This window comes from Pelophylax lessonae (assembly GCF_965119305.1).
Source record: "Pelophylax lessonae genome assembly, chromosome: 8".
NCBI lineage: Eukaryota > Metazoa > Chordata > Amphibia > Anura > Ranidae > Pelophylax > Pelophylax lessonae.
This window is the reverse complement of record NC_138775.1, coordinates 158166863-158187546: the sequence shown is the minus strand read 5'-3', so window position 1 is coordinate 158187546 and position 20684 is coordinate 158166863. Positions and strand designations below refer to the sequence as shown.

The window sequence follows — 20684 nt, the reverse complement described above, 5'->3', positions numbered from 1 at the left end:
AAATATATACGCGCATGGGACTTAAATGCCTCCCACACCGTCAGGGTATCTGAGGTGCCGTCATTAAACTCAAAGAACGAGTCCCACTCTGTCCCTATGGATTCAGTGTCTGGGACCACGTCAAGCCAAAACGGGTTGAGACGCCAGTTACTGCGTGGGGGTCTGGACAAAACATCCAGGACCACCCAGTAAGGAGCGTAATCAGACAGGATGCGGGGGCGAAAACCCGCCGCCCGCAGTTGAGGAGCAGGTTGTGGAGAAATAAAAACAAAATCTATACGGGACATGGACGCATGAGCTGCAGAAAAGCAGGAGTAAGCCTTCTTGTTAGGGTATAAGTGACGCTAAGTATCAACCAAGGAGAATTGGGCCATAACACCACCAAAGCTGGTCAAACCGCCTGATAGCCGAACGGAGGGGTCGGAACCCACCCTGTCCAGCATGGGTTAATGGTCATGTTAAAATCCCCTAACCATATAACAGGCATAGAGGGGTGCCGGGCCATATAATAAAAGCCTGCCCCAAGAGCAGCACCAGCGAATGGGGGAGGCACATAGTAAGCCAGTATTAAGACAGGGGATCCAGCCAGTGTAGCACAAAGAAAAACATAGCGACCCTGAGGGTCTGTCTCCACCGAACAAATGGCAAAGGGAAGGGACTTAGCAACCAGCACTGAGACACCTCAGGAATAAGAACTGTACGTGGCATGATAGGCCCACCCCATCCAAGGCTTCTTAAAAGCATGGACCAAGGAACCAGTGGCATGGGTTTCGACCAGGACAATAATGTCTGCAGACTGGGCTTTTAAAAAAGTAAAAAGAGCCATACGTTTAATTTTGTCCCTAGGGCCACGGACCTTCCAAAGTAGTAACTTTAGTGGGGCCATAGAAACAGATAAAAAATAACTCCTGTCAAATTTGCTAAGATCTGGCAGCCTTGGCAAACATTCAAAAACACAGTAGCCTATACTCAGATTATGATCTGATTCTAAAAAGCAGAATTATTCAGTTCTGACAGATGCTTATCCCCTCTCACATCCATTTGGGGTAAATTCTCTCATGTTTTGAAAGCGTGTGATCCTTGCTTGTCTCTACTCCCCCCCCCCCCCCTCTCTCTCCCTTCCCCCATCTTCACCTACTCTTCTCCCCCTCCCCCATCCAGGGGAACATGCTGGCATGTTCCCCTGGTATATCTTTTATATAGATCTTCACATATAGCCACTTCCAAGATACAGGATTGATCCTTTTCATTTATATAAATTCTTTGTGTTTCTACGATACTATGTAACTGCGGTTTATTACTACCTTAGTTAATATTGGATCACCGAGAATGTTGATCGGAATGATCCAACTGTTGTACACTTTTCTAATGTGTATTTTGTTCAATAAAGCTTTTTGGAAAAAAAAATAAAATAAAAAATAACATGAGGAGAATACACGTCAGTGGAGACAGAGCCTGCAGGGAGACATACCATAAAAACACACCATGCAATAATAAAAGACATTAGGAGAAAAATAAAAGAGGGGGTCAACTCAAGGCAGGTAAATAGACATAATAGGCAGCATTGTAAAAATACCATAGGCACACAGGTGGCAGGGCAGGCACATCAGGTGAGAAAATTGTGGGAAAGAGAGTACTCACTCCCTATGCAGGTCTCAGTCTGTCAAACCACACCACTGCCTCATCTGGGTCTTCAAAAAAGTGCACCCGATCCTCGCCAAACACACGAAGTCGGGCCGGAAACAACATGGCGTACTTCAAGTTGTGGGCGCGCAACCTCCGCTTGAAATCTGTAAACTTGCCCCGGCGTCGCTGGACCTCCGCAGAGAAGTCCGGGAAAGCAAGCACCTGGGTATTAAGATGAGGGATGTTGCCTTTATCCCAGGCCAGGCCCAGGTGGAGGATAACATCTCTATCCCTGTAGTTGAGAAATTTAGCAATAAATACCCGTGCAGGGGCCTCGGGAGGCGGCGGCTTGGATGGTACACGATGAGCCCGCTCAACCACAAAGGACTGGGAGAAGGGTTCACGGCCTTAAGTAGTGATGAGCAGGTCCTCGAGGAAGGTGGCCGGGGAGGCCCCCTCAGCGCCCTCCGGCAGTCCAACAAACCGTCCTGCTTAGCCAAAAGCTGGGCAATTTGACGTTCGGCCTGGTCGGAGGAGGCCTGCAAAGGAGGGACCGCATCCTCTACATGACCCAGGCGGCGTTTGGTCTCGGACACCGGTCCCTAAGCCGCTGCAGATCCTGCCGGATGAGAGACACATCCACTTTCACCTCCTCAATCTTCGCCGTCAGGGTCACCTGACAGGTAGAGATGGCGTCCAAGACCTGCGTGAGGTCAGTGGTGGGAGCAGCCAGCGGAGCAGACTGGGCCGCGCCATCTTCAGGCGGAGACTCCCTGTCCTTGTGCCAGAATTTATCCAGCTTTGCGGCAGCTTCAGATTTCTGCCGAGGGGGAGACATATCGCCACCGGGCCGAGGAGGGACAGGTGCCAAAAGAAGGTAAGTTCCGAAGTCAAATAGAGGACAGGATCAAGAACTCTGGATGGTGCCGGCGGAGCTTTCGGTCAGTGCGTCCTACGCCATTGCGCTTCAGGCCACGCCCCCCCTATTTTGTATGTTCTTACATTTTCTTTCTTTACTGTATCCATTTTGAGTACAGATTTTGTCTAAGATTGTTTCAATTTAGTTTCAGACAAGATAATATCACACATATTTTACAGTTAACACGTTTTCTAAATATACACATATGTTTCCTGTAGATACTGCCACCTTTTTCGTTAATCTTTCTTAGTTGAAAGCAGTATTGCTTAACTTTCTGTGTTTTAACCGATAGACCCTACTTATTCAGCGGCCACCATATAAGGTCTTAGAAGTATTAACCAATTATAATCGTACAAAGCAACCTACCCTAGACAAACGCCTCTTTACTGTGTATCCTGTGTATTTTGTATAAGATCTATTGAAATGTAATAAACGGATGAGAAGTCCTTTGACCCACACGCAGACTACTTGATTTTATTCCAGTGGCAAAGGGCTCTCCCGGAGAATCTGCCCTTACACAGAACCTATTAGACTATTTAGTGGTCAGGGACCACTTGAGACAAATCACCTACAAGCTCCACTGCCTGCTCTGCAGCTGAAGGATCAAGTTACATGCCGGGTGTGTGCAACATTTGTGTGTGTGTGTATATATATACAGTATATATATATATATATATATATATATATATATATATATATATATATATATATATATATATATACACATATACACACACACACATACACCTCATTTGATATGTTATGCTGTATAAGCCTTGTTCTGCTCCATACTACTCTGAATGCTGTGCTAAGCATTTCCTATTTCAAACTGCCAAAATCTGTATGCTATGTTGTAAATTTAATATCCCACGTTGACCCATTTTTTTACACTAGGCTGTACATTTTATATTTCAAATTACCCCTTTCTATGCATGGTGCTGTACATTTTATATTCCATGCCATCCCTTTCTTTGCACTGTGCCCTCAATTTTATATTCCATGCAATGATACTTCCTCTTCCTTGACAACTTCTGTCCACAGCATTGGTTCCTAGTAGTGTATTGACAATGCTGAACACTGTACTGCTACTTGTGCTTGATTTAGACATACTTTATGTTAGGATCAATGACAGTAGGGAGGTCTCCTTTGGTTAGGAGCAATTAACATTTAATTCCAGACATCTCAAGTCTCCCACAAGCTAGTTCCCACAAATAGAGCTTTATTTTAGTGGTATTTGATCACCATTGGGTTTTTTTTTTTGCGCTATAATCAAAAAACTACTGACAACTTTGAACAAAAAAAAAAAATAATAATATTTTTTTACTTTCTGCTATAAAACATATCAATACAATCCATTCTAGTGACACTAATACATTGATCAGTTCTAAAAAAATGTGCACTGTCATTGTATTGACACTGGCTGGGAAAGGGTTCAACATCTAGGGCGATCAAACGGTTAAATGTATGCCTAGCTAGTGTTTTTGTGTACAACGTGTGGTGCTTTTACTAAAGGATGCGATGGATTTTAGGGAGACACAATTTACCACATCCCTGCTGACAAAACAGAGCCCTGCCTTGTTCACAGACCGAGCTCTGTTTTGTCATCAATCAACGGGTGCCAATCAACGGGTGCCAGGAGACATCCATTGGCCGGCACCTGCCGATAGGCTTGTGCTTTGTCTAATCACAGCAAAGCCACAGTGCCGGAGGATCACAAACCAGGTATGTGATCCGGCACAGGAGAGCCGTGCTGCCAGTGTACTCATATGTGAGGCGGTCAGAAAGTGGTTAAAGACTACCTTTATTAAAATATTCAGGGGCTGCTTAGCAACCAGCAACTGTTCAGACAATGAACACTTTGGTGAGAAGTATGTAATGTACAATATAGTATATATAGTTTAGGAGTCTGTAATGTACAATATAGTCAGTCTTGGGGTAGTTACTCAAAAAATTTAACTAGTTACTAGTTACTAGTTACTTCTGTAAATTGTAATGAGATTACTTTACTAGTTACTGCATTTGAAAAGTAACTTCACTACCTATTACTTTACTTTCCTCTTTCTTAATTGACTGTGTAGAAGAAGATACATGACACTCTTTCTGCATAGACTTTATTGTATAAACACAGGCTTTGGGAAACATGAGAACAAAACCTGAAAAAAAAACAGAATAAAACATAAAGTGCAACAAAAATTCATAAACTTCATCCCTCTCTATTCTTCGAAATAACGATTGTATCGCACGGCTTGGGTAACGCAGGAAAGCGCGTTCCTTGTAATGTTCCGGTACCTATGTTACCCTTGTTCCTATATTTCTCCTCTCTATGTGTCCCATCTTGTATAACAAAGGACGCATACACCTTTAAGACCGGATGACATCACTGCCGAGCGCCGCTATGAGCGGCTATTTCAATCGCCGGTTTGCTCTCACTCATCGCTCGTTCAAACCCACATGTTCATCGCACCTACGCCTGAGAAGTCGGAGCTGCTGACATACCTTCCTTGCTGAACTAAAGCCGGAAACCTCGCTGGTGATCCGTATCCCGCTACGGGATCACCCCTCTCCAATGGACACTGTTATCCCTAACCTATCTAAGTGATAAGTACCCCGCAGGGGATTCTTACTAACCAATCTCCTACTGTCATCTACTGCAATTACCAAGACTATCTGTATCTATCTATTCACTATCATCTACATAAGACTGTTAGCTCTTGGGACTACCTTGAACTATCCTTGCACTAGGTTACTCTGTCTAAAGTATACTCCATCTGTGTCCTCTTACCATCTGCACTATACTTGGCATCAGAACCTATCTGCTTACCATCACCTGCAACTCTCCTATACTACTTCTAGTGCTCACCATACAATAGCCTGTCTCACATCTATATATCCTCATATACTCTGTCCCTCCATTTATACATCTATTAATATATATATAGTATATAACAGGCTGTACACGGTGATGAAGTCCTGAGAGTTGGATATGTTGTTCAACAGATTCTCTACAAGGCTACTGAGTGTAATAATGCTGCAGCTGTAAATCCATCCGCAAACAAAAACGCATGAACGTTACAGATTGAACGAGCCTTTAAAAAAAATATGGATTCAGCAGAATTATCCACTCATGTACTACAATTAAAACAACAAGTAGATGCATTGATCCATGCGCTTACAGAGGTAAAAAATGACAATCAAACCTTAAGACAGCAGCTTGGCCGTCTCATACAGCCTCCTGCTGCTCAGCCCCGTGAGCCTAAGATAAACCCTCCTATAGTGTTTTCTGGTGATCGGAGCAAATTCCGTGAATTTAAAAACGCATGTCAATTGTTTTTTTGTTAAAACCTCTAACCTACACCACTGACCAAATTAAGGTTTGTACCATCATCTCCTATTTAACGGGTGAACCCCGGGCCTGGGCAGATGCTCTCTTTGAAAAGGATGATCCACTCCTTAATTCTTATCCCTTATTTCTAGCACAACTTGCTACTTTATATGAAGACCCCAACAAGCAGAGTACCTCTGACACCCAGTTACGGGCCCTAAAACAAGGAAGCAGACCTGTTGAAGATTTCGTGGCGAATTTTAAAAGATGGTCCCCTGATTCAGGGTGGAACGACACATCTTTGCGATCGCAGTTTAGACTCGGCCTATCTGAGGCCGTTAAAGACGTGCTCGCCCGAGCGGATTTACCTGGCACTCTAGAGGGACTGATCCAGACCAGTATCAATATTGACAGACGACTACGAGAAAGAAAGGCTGAGAAGATGGGCTCACCATTTTCCAGTCCTTCTCGGATGTTGCCTGCTGACCCTACTCCTATGGAAGTAGGAATGATACGTCCACCTCTGACCCTTTCTGAACGTGCCAGGAGGAAAACCGAACATCTTTGCATGTACTGCGCATCCCCGAATCATTTGGTAAACGACTGTCCTCTTGTCCGCAGAAAAGAGGGTGAGTGTTCAAATGTCTTGCTAGGGGGACTCACAACTTCCTTTTCTAAACCTTATCTTTTTGTTCAATTAACATTGCAGTGGGACCAAACTAGGATCACCACCAAGGCTATGATTGACACAGGATCTTGTGGAAACTACATTGACATTTGTTTTGTCTCCCTTAATAAAATACCTATTGTTTCAAAACTCAAACCTGTCTCCGTTAGTTTTATTAACGGTACCCCTTTATCCTCTGGTCCTATCACCAGTCAGACACAGGCACTTCTTGTAACTGCTGATGAGTCTCATGTGGAGACCACTACCTTTGATGTATTAACTTCGCCACATTTTCCAATCATTTTGGGACTTCCCTGGTTACACATACATCAACCAATCATCGATTGGAAAACAAGAACGTTAGCCTTCTCTTCTCACTATTGCGAGACGACGTGTAACCTCCCCACACATGATAGGATCCTGTCTGTACTGCCAGATGACATTATTCCTAAGTGTTATCAAGATTTATCGGAGGTTTTCCTCGAGAAAAACGCTCAAATGCTACCTCCTCATAGGGACTATGATTGTTGTATCGATCTGCTCCCTAATAGCAAGTTGCCTTACGGACATGTATATCCTCTCTCACAGGATGAACTCTCTCACCTTAAGGAGTATCTGGATGAAAACTTGGCAAAAGGATTCATCCGACCTTCTACTTCCTCCACTGCTGCTGGGCTTTTCTTTGTCCGCAATAAGGACTCTAGCCTTAGGCCTATCATTGATTTCAGACAATTAAATGCCATCACAATAAAGGATCGTTATCCTTTACCTCTTATTCCTGAACTTATCGAACAGGTGCGTGGGGCTTCTTTCTTTTCAAAATTGGACCTAAAAGGGGCATACAATTTAATTTGAATCCGTAAAGGGGATGAATGGAAGACGGCATTCAGAACCAGATACGGACTGTTTGAGTACCTTGTAATGCCATTTGGGCTATGTAATGCCCCCGCTGCCTTCCAACGTTTTATAAACGAGATATTCCGAGACTTGCTTGATGTTTGTGTGGTAGTATATTTGGACGATATACTTATCTATTCTCATTCCTTACCTGAGCACATAAAACATGTGAGACTTGTGTTGTCAAGACTACTTGCACATAACTTATATGTTAAATCAAAGAAATGTCTGTTTCATAAAGAGGAGGTACTATTCCTAGGATATATTATATCTAAAAGTGGAATCAAAATGGACATGAGCAAAATATCCTGCATTCTGGATTGGCCTGTGCCAACCACTCGCAAAGCATTACAAAGGTTCCTAGGATTCTCTAATTACTATAGGAAATTCATTAAAAACTTCTCTGCGATTGTGAAACCTCTCACACAACTTACAAGCACGAAGAGACCATTTAATTGGTCAAAAGAAGCAAATGGAGCATTCTCTCTGCTGAAATCAAGCTTTACTACTGCCCCCATACTATGCCATCCAGACCCATCCCTTCAATACATCTTGGAGGTAGATGCATCTAATATGGCAGTAGGAGCAGTTCTCTCACAACGACCAACAAACACCTCACCTCTTCACCCAGTTGCTTTCTTTTCAAAGTCATTAAGTAGCCCCGAGGTGAACTACCCAGTAGGTGAGAAGGAGTTATTAGCCATAAAACCGGCATTAGAGAATTGGAGACATCTACTTGAGGGCACTCAATTGCCAATTCTGATATATACTGATCACAAAAACCTCCAATACCTTCAGACTAATAGAACTCTTTCCCACCGGCAGGTACGGTGGTCGTTATTCTTTCTGAGATTTAATTTTTTAGTAACTTACACGCCCGCAGACAGAAATAAAAAAGCGGATGCACTCTCGCGACTAGCCGAGAAAGATTGCACTGAGGTTCCCTCAGTTCCTATAATACCACTTGAACGTATTATCGGAGTCGTTCGCTCACTGAAGGAGGAGATTTTGCACAGCATAGGGTTGGATTCACCTCCACCACAACTAACTACTGACGCAGAAGGCTTCCTCTACTACAACGATAAACTATACATACCCCCTACTATGCGAACCAAGATCTTAGAATTGTCGCATGATGTACCTATGGCAGGACATATGGGTATGACTAAAACTCTCAATCTACTCACTAGGCAATTTTGGTGGCCAGACATGAAGACAACCGTAAAAAAGTTTGTTTCCTCTTGTGATATCTGTGCAAGGTCTAAAATTGACAACACGAAACCATCAGGATTACTTTGTAGTTTACCGATACCCCAGGTTCCGTGGGAAGTGGTATCCTTAGATTTCATAGTGGAACTACCACCTTCCAAAGGATTCAACACCATCTTGGTATCAGTGGACCATCTGACCAAGATGGCACATTTCACCCCTATCCGAAAACTACCTTCATCCAAACAAACAGCGGAATTACTTGTGAAACATGTCTTTAAGTTACATGGTATTCCAAAAACACTGCTGTCTGACCGTGCTTCACAATTCATCTCAAAGTTTTGGCTAGCTCTATGTCAGATACTGTGAATAGAGCGTAACCTTACTTCTGCCTACCACCCTCAGACCAACGGACAGACAGAGAGAGTTAACCAGTGCATTGAACAGTACCTGCGTTGCTATACTTCGTATCTACAGGACGATTGGGCAGATCTCCTCCCACTGGCGGAATTCGCCTATAACAACGCTACTCATAGCACTACTAAGCAAAGTCCGTTTTACCTGAATTATGGGTTTCATCCCACACTCCTTCCTCCACGTATCTTACCATCAAGTAATCCAGTAGCATCTGATTATCTTGCCCAGATAAAGGATTCTCTGGGATTACTCAACAATACCATATCTCATGCTCATAGCCAACAAAAAAAATACTACGACCTCCGTAGGAAACCCTCTCCCCAATATGCCATTGGGGATCTTGTTTGGCTTTCTACAAAAAATCTGAGACTAAAGATCCCTAGTAAAAAACTTGGACCTCTATTTCTGGGACCTTTTCCAATAGAGAATGGAAAAGCTGCAGTACAACTCACATTGCCAGTAGACCTCAAGATACATCCTGTCTTCCATGTGTCTCTACTGAAGCCCCATGTTCCTAACCAAGGAATAAGGCCTACTATCTCACCTCCACCTCCTGTACAAGTGGAGGGTGGAGAAGAATTTGAGATAAAAGAAATTTTGGATTCCCGTTTCAATAGAAGAAGACTCCAGTATCTTGTACGATGGAAGAATTATGGGCCCCAAGATGACACCTGGCTGGATACCTCCAATATCCATGCCCCTAGACTGATTCGCAATTTCCACTCGAAATATCCGGAAAAAACAGTTCTAGAGGCCTTCCGGAGCCGGCCTTAAGGGGGGGGTACTGTAATGTTCCGGTACCTATGGTACCCTTGTTCCTATATTTCTCCTCTCTATGCGTCCCATCTTGTATAACAAAGGACGCATACACCTTTAAGACCGGATGACATCACTGCCGAGCGCCGCTATGAGTGGCTATTTCAATCGCCGGTTTGCTCTCACTCATCGCTCGTTCAAACCCACATGTTCATCGCACCTACGCCTGAGAAGTCGGAGCTGCTGACATACCTTCCTTGCTGAACTAAAGCCGGAAACCTCGCTGGTGATCCGTATCCCGCTACGGGATCACCCCTCTCCAATGGACACTGTTATCCCTAACCTATCTAAGTGATAAGTACCCCGCAGGGGATTCTTACTAACCAATCTCCTACTGTCATCTACTGCAATTACCAAGACTATCTGTATCTATCTATTCACTATCATCTACATAAGACTGTTAGCTCTTGGGACTACCTTGAACTATCCTTGCACTAGGTTACTCTGTCTAAAGTATACTCCATCTGTGTCCTCTTACCATCTGCACTATACTTGGCATCAGAACCTATCTGCTTACCATCACCTGCAACTCTCCTATACTACTTCTAGTGCTCACCATACAATAGCCTGTCTCACATCTATATATCCTCATATACTCTGTCCCTCCATTTATACATCTATTAATATATATATAGTATATAACAGGCTGCACACGGTGATGAAGTCCTGAGAGTTGGATATGTTGTTCAACAGATTCTCTACAAGGCTACTGAGTGTAATAATGCTGCAGCTGTAAATCCATCCGCAAACAAAAACGCATGAACATTACATTCCTATAGCCTAGTAAAGTAGTGTAGTTACCTCCTATAGCCTAGTAAAGTAGTGTAGTTACCAATATTAGTATTGTAACTAGTTACTTTACTTAGTTACCAAAAAAAGTAATGTAGTTACTGTAATCAGTTACTTTATAACTAGTTACCCCCAACACTGAATATAGTATATAAAGTGCAGAAGTTTTTAATGTATAATAAAGAGTATATAGTGCAGGAGTGTGCAATGTACAATATAGTGTATATAATGCAGGCGTGTGTAATGTACAATATAGTGTATATAATGCAGGAGTGTGTAATGTACAATATAGTGTATATAATGCAGACCTGTGCAATGTACAATATAGTGTATATAATGCCAGAGTGTGTAATGCACAATATAGTGTATATAATGCAGGAGTGTGTAATGTACAATACAGTGTATATAATGCAGACGTGTGTAATGTACAATATAGTGTATATAATGCAGGAGTGTGTAATGCACAATATAGTGTATATAATGCAGACGTGTGTAGGGTCCTTTCACATGGGCGATCCTATCCGATCCGATACGCTTATTTTCCATCCGTCTGGCAGATCGGATAGGATGGGATGAGAATGGACTGGCGAACCGTGCTCATTCGATCTCCCCATAGAGGACAGCGGGGAATCTGACAGCTCCGTCTCTGCACACAGAGCGGAGACGGAGCTGTTATCTGCCTCCTCAGCGGAGCAAAGAACGGACTGTGAAAGAAGAACCCTAATGCACAATATAGGGTATATATAGCAGGAGTGCGGTATATACTGTGTGACGTGGCATACTGCATAAGTGTGAGTACTGTTTGATGCGGCACAGTGTATAGGTGTGAGTACTGTGCGATGCAGCATAGTGTATAGGTATGAATACGATGCAGCATAGTGCATAGGTGTGACTACTGTTTTATGCGGCATAGTGTATAGGTGTGAGTACTGTGTGATGCAGCATAGTGTATAGGTGTGAGTACTGTGCGATGCAGCATAGTGTATAGGTGTGAGTATTGTGTGATGCAGCATAGTATATAGGTGTGAGTACAATGCAGCATAGTGTATAGGTGTGAGTAAAATGCAGCATAGTGTATAGATGTGAGTACAATGCAGCATAGTGTATAGATGTGAGTACAATGCAGCATAGTGTATAGGTGTGAGTACAATGCAGCATAGTGTATAGGTGTGAGTAAAATTCAGCATAGTATATAGGTGTGAGTACAATGCAGCATAGTGTATAGGTGTGAGTACAATGCAGCATAGTGTATAGGTGTGAGTAAAATGCAGCATAGTGTATAGGTGTGAGTACAATGCAGCATAGTGTATAGGTGTGAGAGAAATTAAGAATGTCTTTATAATCATTTATGTATAAGGCTGATTGGGACTCCATTTTGTTCTGCTTGAATACAAATCTAACTGGTGTTAAATGCCCTATACTATATATGGTAAGGCTAGATCTCAGAGTTGTAAGATGAAGCTTTTTCCCCTCTAAGGAAATGACAATAAAAACAGACATTCCTCATTGTCCTGGGGGAAGGGTGAAGTCAGAACGTTTAACTGTATATATATGTGCCAGCTAGTTTAAGAAATTAGACAAGTCTCAGATAAGAACCCGACTAGGCTGGCTACTGTGTCTATACCATGTGTCACAGGCAGCTAGAACCGGTGGGTGAATATCTGAAAATCTTCTGTACTTGTCTCCTCATATATGAGCAATAAATTCTTCTTTGAATCAGCTTGTGGTCTAAAGATGCTTTCCCTATCATCTGGTGCCGAAACCCGGGAATCCTCAATCCTGTTGTGAAGGACCAGAATTACTAGTGGCCGATACTGTACAGGGGAATTTCCGGTTCAGGCGGAATTCCTATCTTAAAGTCCTCCGTCTGAATTGACGTTATCAGAGGCCGGTTATCTGGGGCTGGTCCATAGTAACAGGGAGACGGATTTTCCACGAATCAGTAAGAAAGAGACCCAATCTGGTTCAAGGAAAGAACATTTTATTTATATATGCATATATTGATAACACTAAGAATGTTAGTTGTGTAAATGGTTAAATTGTTTATTTGTTTGTCTATATATCAGAGTGTGTTCTTGTCAGTCTTATTTCATTTCTGTGTCTGGTTTGATGTTCGGATATGTCTATAATATAGCCGGGCCACGAAGAAAGGAAATTTGTAGGACTTTTAAGTCCAAAGCAGCCTTGTAACTCTGTAATGAAGTCCCGTGCAGACAACATAAATATCCGTGAGATCAAACAACTACATATCAGTCTGTCTTATGTGTCTCTGTTTTAGCTTGATACAGAGGTGTGGTCTCTAATAAGTGCCAGGCAACAGACAGAGGAAATTTGCAGGACCCTTTGAGTCCAATGCAGCCTTGTAAATCTGTAAAAAAGTCCTGTGCAGACAACATAAATATCTCTGAATCAAATATAAAAACTGTATGACTGTGTATAGATGTCTAGAATACCAATATTTTTTAGTAGAACGCAGAACTCTTATGAAGTCTGTGTCTGACTACGAGATAACAAAAATGTTGTGTATAAATATAGGTCTGACCATACATGATACAATTCTCTTACAATTTTCTGTCCGGTTTTCTTGGGATTTACCTTAATACCAATGCTTTTTAGTAGAACATAGAACTGGAAGATTGAAGGAGTATAGTAAGTTTTCCAGAGAATCTGTGGCTGTCTGCGAGATAACAAAAGTATTGTGTGTAAAAAAAAAAAAAATGCCTGTATTGTGCGGTTTGTGGTGAATCTAACAGAAAATTGGATAACAAAAGTTGAACATGTATGGCCAGCCTAAGAATGTCAATACTTTTTAGTAGAACATAGAACTAGGAGGGTTGAAGAAACCGCTCAGAGAGTCTGTGTATGTCTGCGAGTTAACGAAAGTATTGTGCATACGTGTCTGTGTGAGAAGACCTAAACTAACTCCGTGCGCACGCCAAAAGGCCAAGGTTAATTGTGTGAGAATGAACCAGAAATGTGTGAAACAAGAAGAAATAAGTAAGTATACATGTTATTTGAGTTGAGTTTGGACAGAATAGATTTATTGTGGTATCTGCGTCTTTAAGTGTTAAACTTCTGGAAAAAAAAAATTAAAAGGTGTCCGCTGGTGCTATGAGAATCTATCTCTCGTATGATTAAATGTAGATCTGTCAACTAATAATTTAGCACTCCCATGGGTTTTCAGGGAATACAGATTTGACAAAGTATTTAAGGGTGGGATAATTAAATTGCTTGCCATATACTCCTCCTTCCCACTAAAGAAGAGGGATGATTTACGACTGAATCCTACTGTGTCTTTGCTCACACATAGAACAACAACTCCCAGATAGCCAGAATGGTGGGGGAAGGGGAACAGGGAGAAATTCTAAGGGAAGACAAGGCTGTAACAAGCACTTCATTGTCTGATTCCACAGTACATTATGAGCGCAAAGTAAGATCAGTGATGCGTTTTTCATATATTATAATGGGAAATTGTGTAGTAATTACGCCCATAGATACACCTGAACAAAATGATATAATAATTGACAAAATATAACGTCTGACTTAGACTCAGAGTTGACTGGACACCAGCTTGCAACTATTAATATCTGGATGGTAGAAGTTTCAGAGCAATGAGATTTGTTTGAATATTGAAAACGATGAGCTGACTGCTCAGATTATAAAACTGCAGTAACGTAAGATGTGTGTGTATGTCCAAATTGTTCATAGCTAGCTAATGTTGAGAATATAGTACTTGTAATATGTGAAGAAGATGTGTTTTGAAAAACTTCTTATGGAAGACCCATAAACAAAAGAAAAACAGAGTGTAAAATTGTGATATCTGAAGAGTGTCCGATTAACCCCTTCTCAAAATAGCAGAAGAAAAGGTTAAAGGGAAAAGTTATGAGTTTTAACATCATTTACTCTGCATTATGTCTTTTAAACATTCCATATGAACTGATGTTGATTATGAAAGAAAATTGGGTAAATTCTCAGGAGTCAGAATTACGTTGAAAACTTTATACTTGAATCAGGAGAGAAACATTGTGACCACCTGTCTCTTTCCTGATGAGATATTCAAGTTATATAGGGGAAGAATTATACCCCATGTATCAATTACTCGGAATGTCTCTATGAGTTAGGGGAACTTTTGACTGACTGGGTACATATGACAACTGAGCAACAGAAAACAAAAGGAATCCAGTCTTTCAACCTTAATTGGGTCACACAATGTACTACAGGAGTGCACCTTTCAGGAGGGTACTCAAAACGGTAAGTGAAGTACAAAGCACCCCTAAGAAGTACTATGTGACCCTATTAAAAACAATACCTCTTAAGAAAAGATGTTTAATGTATGTTGTGTTGCCTGTGTAGAATGACAATGTCACATGACTAAAACCAAAGATAGGGCTGAAGTTTGTCTGATTTGTAACATGAGTCCTGGTACGCATCCTGTAAGAAAACGTGGATGGGAGAAGCCAGCTTGGATCTGCAGATTCCTCCCCCCCACCTCTCATGTTTATGTGTTTTTATGAGCGGAGAGATGTGACAAGGAAAGGTTCCAGCTTCCCCCTTTTTCAACCCCCCCTTCCTCCATGAACACATCCTGTGTGAGATACGAGACTGTGTGTGGTAAAAATAAAAAAAAACTTTGTAAGGTAAAGGAAATGTTTAATGATTTTGTAGAAGTGAAATCTAAGTTGAAATGGTTAGTTTTGCCATGTGACTAAAGGATTAATTAGAAATAAAGAAAATAGCTGAATAGCTAATTGTGGTCGATATCCTTTAAATTCCTAAATGGTAGACATGATTTTTTTATACTAATTTAAATGTTTAGTTCTCCGTTCCAGCCTACTGGGCGTGGAAGGAGAGAAGGCTCCACCCACTGATAAAAACCTGGCTGTATCCTTTTTTGTACCAGCTAGTTGAACAAGATAGCTGACCAGACAACTTCTGTATAAAGAGTGACAGTGTGAGATAGGACAACGGAAGATGATTACTGGGTCTGTTTTAGGTTGTTCTCAATAGTGATTATTTTAAAGTATGATACGTTAAAAATGCAATATTAATGATTGTTTTATTAGTTTTCGATAATACAGAAAGAATCAGGTCTGATCCTAGAAGTATTCCAAGTTCTGTATAATTGGGTTTGAATAAGAGGTTGTGATCGTTACTCAGTATGAATGGTGATGTATAATTTTTGTGTGTAATGTGTAGAGGTCTTGGAGTTTTCTGATTATGAAAAAGTTTTTTTTATAAAACAATAGCTTTATTACACCCTCTTGTTCTGAGGGTTTTATATGCCATTTCAGTAATCTTACTCCAGGATAACATTTTTATTTACCCCCAGCAAGACATTTGTCATGTATGACCACTCTCTTAGGGCAACCTCACATCGCTTATGCTTACACCCATTAAAGGGGGTTCACATGACCAAATAACTTAAATTGATGAAAGAATATGTTTTATGAAAGACTGCATGAATGGGTTATCATAATGTTGTAATTATTTGTTTTGTTGATGGGTTGTGTAAAGAAAAATGATGCAGGTACAAATCAAACGGGGTATGCTGTTGTAATATATGACCAACATTCAGAGATCATAGCTCTAACAAGGGCATGTAACTTGGTAAAGGGAAAAGGTGACTATATACACAGAGAGTCAACATGCTTTTCTCACTGTATGTGCTTTCAACATATGTATGTATATATATATATATATATATATATATATATATATATATATATATATATATATGTATGTATGTATATGTATGCTTTTCCACCATACATGTGTTTGCACAACAATGGAAGAATAGAGGTATGGTCACATAAATAGGTAAATCCATTTTACACAGAGATCTTCTTCTTGCCCTGTTAGACCATGTACAAAAGCCAATCCAAGTAGCAATATGCAAGTGCACAGCCCATAAGAAAGGGACAGATCCTATCACACAAGGGAATGCCTTAGCAGACAAGGCAGCGAAAGAGGCAGCTGGAGGTAAACAGGAATCACACTCCTATCCTGCTAAACCAGTAGAAATACAGAAAACAATAGATGAGACCTCGCTGACAGAAATGCAGAGAACAGCACCTGAAAGCGAAAAACAAAAATGGTTATCAAAAGGAGCGACACAGTCGAAAGGTATCTACACAAATACGGAAGGCAAACCTATCTTGCCTTCCTCCTTGTGTAGATATGCTGCCTTATTGAGACATGGGCAAAGCCATGTCTCTAAAGGGGGGATGGTACAGATGGTTAACAAAGTGTTTGCAACGTATGGTTTCACTAATTACTAAAAAAAATTTTTGTTTGACATGTCCAACCTGCAATAGATATCGTATGCAAGGGGTACTTAGACCTCTACGAGGCCAGTTCCCTAAGTCTCCTTACCCCTTTCACACGATATGTATGGACACCCTGATGAGCAGTCAGGGGGCCAGGATAAGCATAAAGGCAATAGTTCCCAGGTTTAGGATCCCTTCCATCATTTATAATAATAATGGTTCTTATTTTGTGAATCCGACAATACAGCAGATCGGCAAATGGTACAGTAGTGACTTGCAAAACCGTTGTGTCTATCACCCACAGTCTGCAGGTACCGTAGAGAGACATAATGGTATTTTAAATGGTAAATTGAGAAAATGAATAGGAGAGACTAAAATAAAACCTGGATACAGTGTTTGCCAATAGCCTTGCTAAGCATGAGAGTAACTCCCACAGAAACGGGGTTGACACCTTATGAGATATGAGATATTGTATGGGAGACCGTACGACATCCCATTACTTAGGCCATTTGTTAGAGAAGATGAGGAATCGGACAGTGGTCTAGCAAACTATATGGGAAAACTGTTAACATCTAAGGAAGTGTTGTCTCTGAATTCTCTTACAGGTCAAAAAAAAAAAAAACTCCGGCAGAGCAGGGCATCCTTGTGCAACCAGGGGATTGGGTGTGGATCAAAATAATCAAGAGAAAACAGTGGTCAGATCCAAGGTGGGAAGGGCCTTATCAGGTACTATTGTCTACACCCACAGCTGTAAAAGTAGCAGAAAGGGTACCTTGGATACATCTATCACATTGCAAGAAAGCAAAGTATCTAGGGCCAGAAGAGGGAGCGCCCACAGAGCCTTGATTGTAAGTCCGGCTACAAAGGGGGGTGACTCCAATAGGGACCACTCGTCTCAAACCCGGTGAAGAAAATGGAACAAGATAGGCTCATAGGGGGCGAGAAAACGGCTTAGGGAAAGACAGCTATTAGAACCTGGGTATTTTACTAAGACATGGACAGGTAGGATCTTATTAGGTGGAATGGTAGTCGGTGGGATTATAGCACTGATATTGATACTCTTGGACATCAACTCCCCCTCAGTGGGTCAACAGGGTAAAGTCAGGAATGACAAAAAGAGAGATAAGAAGAGGGGACAAAGATGGAGTATATACTATGACGGTCAATGAGGGGGTTACCACAATGATGCAAATTGATATCTGTAGCATTAACTACTGCCCCAGTAATTGGAATTCAAGGTATAATATTAAAAAATATGAGAGATATCTGTGCGGAGACCCCACCTGTTCATCCTGGAGTAATGTATGGTGGACAACAGATAAGTTAGGATATTACAACAAAGGTTCTGTAGTCCCTGAGAGTAAAAAGGATTTGGTATCCAGACTGTCAATAAGTCACTTTATTTACCCGGGCTATGACCATAACTTTTTGACTGTAACCTTGAAAAATCCTAAAAGCACTGACTCTGGAGATTATGGTTTAGGAATAGCTGTCCCATGGAATTACGGATCAGTAGCCAAATTGGGGTGTCTCCAACAAGCCTCAAGATGTAGTGGGTGGACCTCACTATTCCGGTGTAGATCTCCAAATATGGGGGTGTTATATGAAATAAAAAAGGGCAAACGCCATAGCGTAAAACCAAACAACAAAAAACACCCAAAGTGAAAAGGAACACTGAGGTTCCAGTGCTATATAGTGATGTGAATGGAAGTGGGTAAATGAATGACAACCGCCACCAGAATCAAATAGATACCCCTTACCAGAAGTTAGCAAATGACAACATGAGGGTGGCAGGTAACTTCCCTAGTGAGATTGACCGCTTACCAGAGTGACCCAATTAGAAAGCAAAAGGAGATGAGGGGGTCCCGATCATGCAACCAAAAGGGGCAACAGTAGATGTAGGTACTCTTACCAGCTCCAGATAGTAAGCAAGCAGGGGTTAAAATGGACACTCAGCCAGGAACTCCGCTGAAGACTCCACCATAAGGCTCAGGATAAAGTGGTCAGGTTTACCCAAGGGACACAGAGGAAAGAGCCATAGCGTAAAACCCAACAATAATTTATTAATTGCAAAGAGAGACACTTACAAGCATCAGAAGACAGGTGCGAATTGGAGAGAGGTAACAGCCGCCGGCCGGATGGCTCCGCTCGCCCGTCCTTCGTAGACAGATACGTAGGGGTGACGTCAACACGCCGTGACCTGACGCGTTTCATCAGAGATGATATTCGCACCTTTGAGATATCAACCTATTTCGGCCGATAATGGGTTAACATTGCCAAAAATAAATATGGCCGCCGTGGGGAAGGAGGAGGGCGCAGCGCAGGGCAGGTTTTAAAAGTCCCGCCTCTGGCCGGCCGTCCGCCTCTCAATGACATCCCTACTACATTATGTGCATTATGAATGGACATACCAGGCGGGGGGGCGGGGCGAGCGGCCGCTATAGAGAGAACTAATGTGATCCATCCCTGTCAGCTCAGCACGACTATGTGTGAATGAGAACAGAACTGACCTGACACCGGGCTGGCGGAGCGGCCGCTATTAACTTTAACTATGTGAGAGCTTCACTTCCTTGTCAGCGGAGATACATGCCTGTCAGGGAAGTGAAGCTCTCACATAGTTACAGCTAATAGCGGCCGCTCCGCCCACCCCCTGACCGGTGTCAGGTCAGTTCTGTTCTCATTCACACATAGTCGTGCTGAGCTGACAGGGATGGATCACATTAGTTCTCTCTATAGCGGCCGCTCGCCCCGCCCCCCCCGCCTGGTATGTCCATTCATAATGCACAGATCGTAGTAGGGACGTCATTGAGAGGCAGTGCCGCTGGCCAGAGGCGGGACTTTTGAATGAAGGACACCTGAGGAGGGGGACGCTGAGGCAGTGGGGGGGAGATGGGGGGGGAGCTGATACCAATGGTATTTGTATTATGAAGCATGAGGGGTTAATGTATTGTCACTGCTGGTCACTCATCTATTAGTGACCGACCAGTGGCAGGTAATTAACCCCTTTGTGTTGCATTAGTGCAACCAGTATCCGTGGTAATTAACACTGGTTGCACTAATACTGGTTGCACTAATGCAGCACAAAGGGCTTAATTACCTGCCACTGGTCGGTCACTAATAGATGAGTGACCAGCAGTGACAATACATTAACCCCTCATGCTTCATAATACAAATACCATTGGTAATTAAATTAACCTCTTGCCAACCCATCACAGTACATATACTGTGACAGGGTGGCAGCGACAGGTGTACGTCACTACCTGTTTTTGGTGTATGCCCCTGTTCTATTCATTTTAAAAATTTTTGGGGGAAAAAGTCATTTTCGGTTTTGGTTTCGGTTTTCGGCCAAGGGCATCCTGCATTTTCGGTTTCGGCCCAAAATTTTCATTTCGGTGCATCCCTATTCATAAGTACTGATGAGACGGGACAACAAGTAGGGGAGCTACCCTCGTCTTACTGCCCCCAGAACGTACCTATCACAAGTTCACCTTACCAACAGACATGGTTTGAGGATCAGGAGAAGCAATTAGCTGATGTATGGTGGTTATGCGGGGATATGAAGCTTAGGCCTAAACTCCCTCCCAGGTGGAAAGGGAGCTGTGCTTTATCACACTTGCTTCTTCCCTTTTATATGATACCTGTAGGTGATGAAGTAAAAATGCCTCGGTTGGAGAAGCACCACTTTCGCATTAAAAGAGAAACACCTTGAGGATCGTTTGACAATCGAGTCTATGTTGATTCCATCGGAGTGCCACG

General features: G+C 42.2%; 1 protein-coding gene across 1 annotated transcript in view; it reads right to left on the bottom strand.

Moving 5' to 3' along the window:
- Nucleotides 1-1644: 1644 nt before the first annotated feature.
- The window catches only part of LOC309562207 (complement factor H-like), a gene marked incomplete at its 3' end in the record, with an annotated part of 190196 nt that continues 171156 nt past the window's right edge, over nt 1645-20684 (bottom strand). Inside the window, exon 8 of the mRNA XM_082266326.1 lies at nt 1645-2013. Within this exon, the coding sequence (XP_082122452.1) occupies nt 1645-2013 (369 nt within the window). The remainder of the gene's footprint in view (nt 2014-20684) is intronic.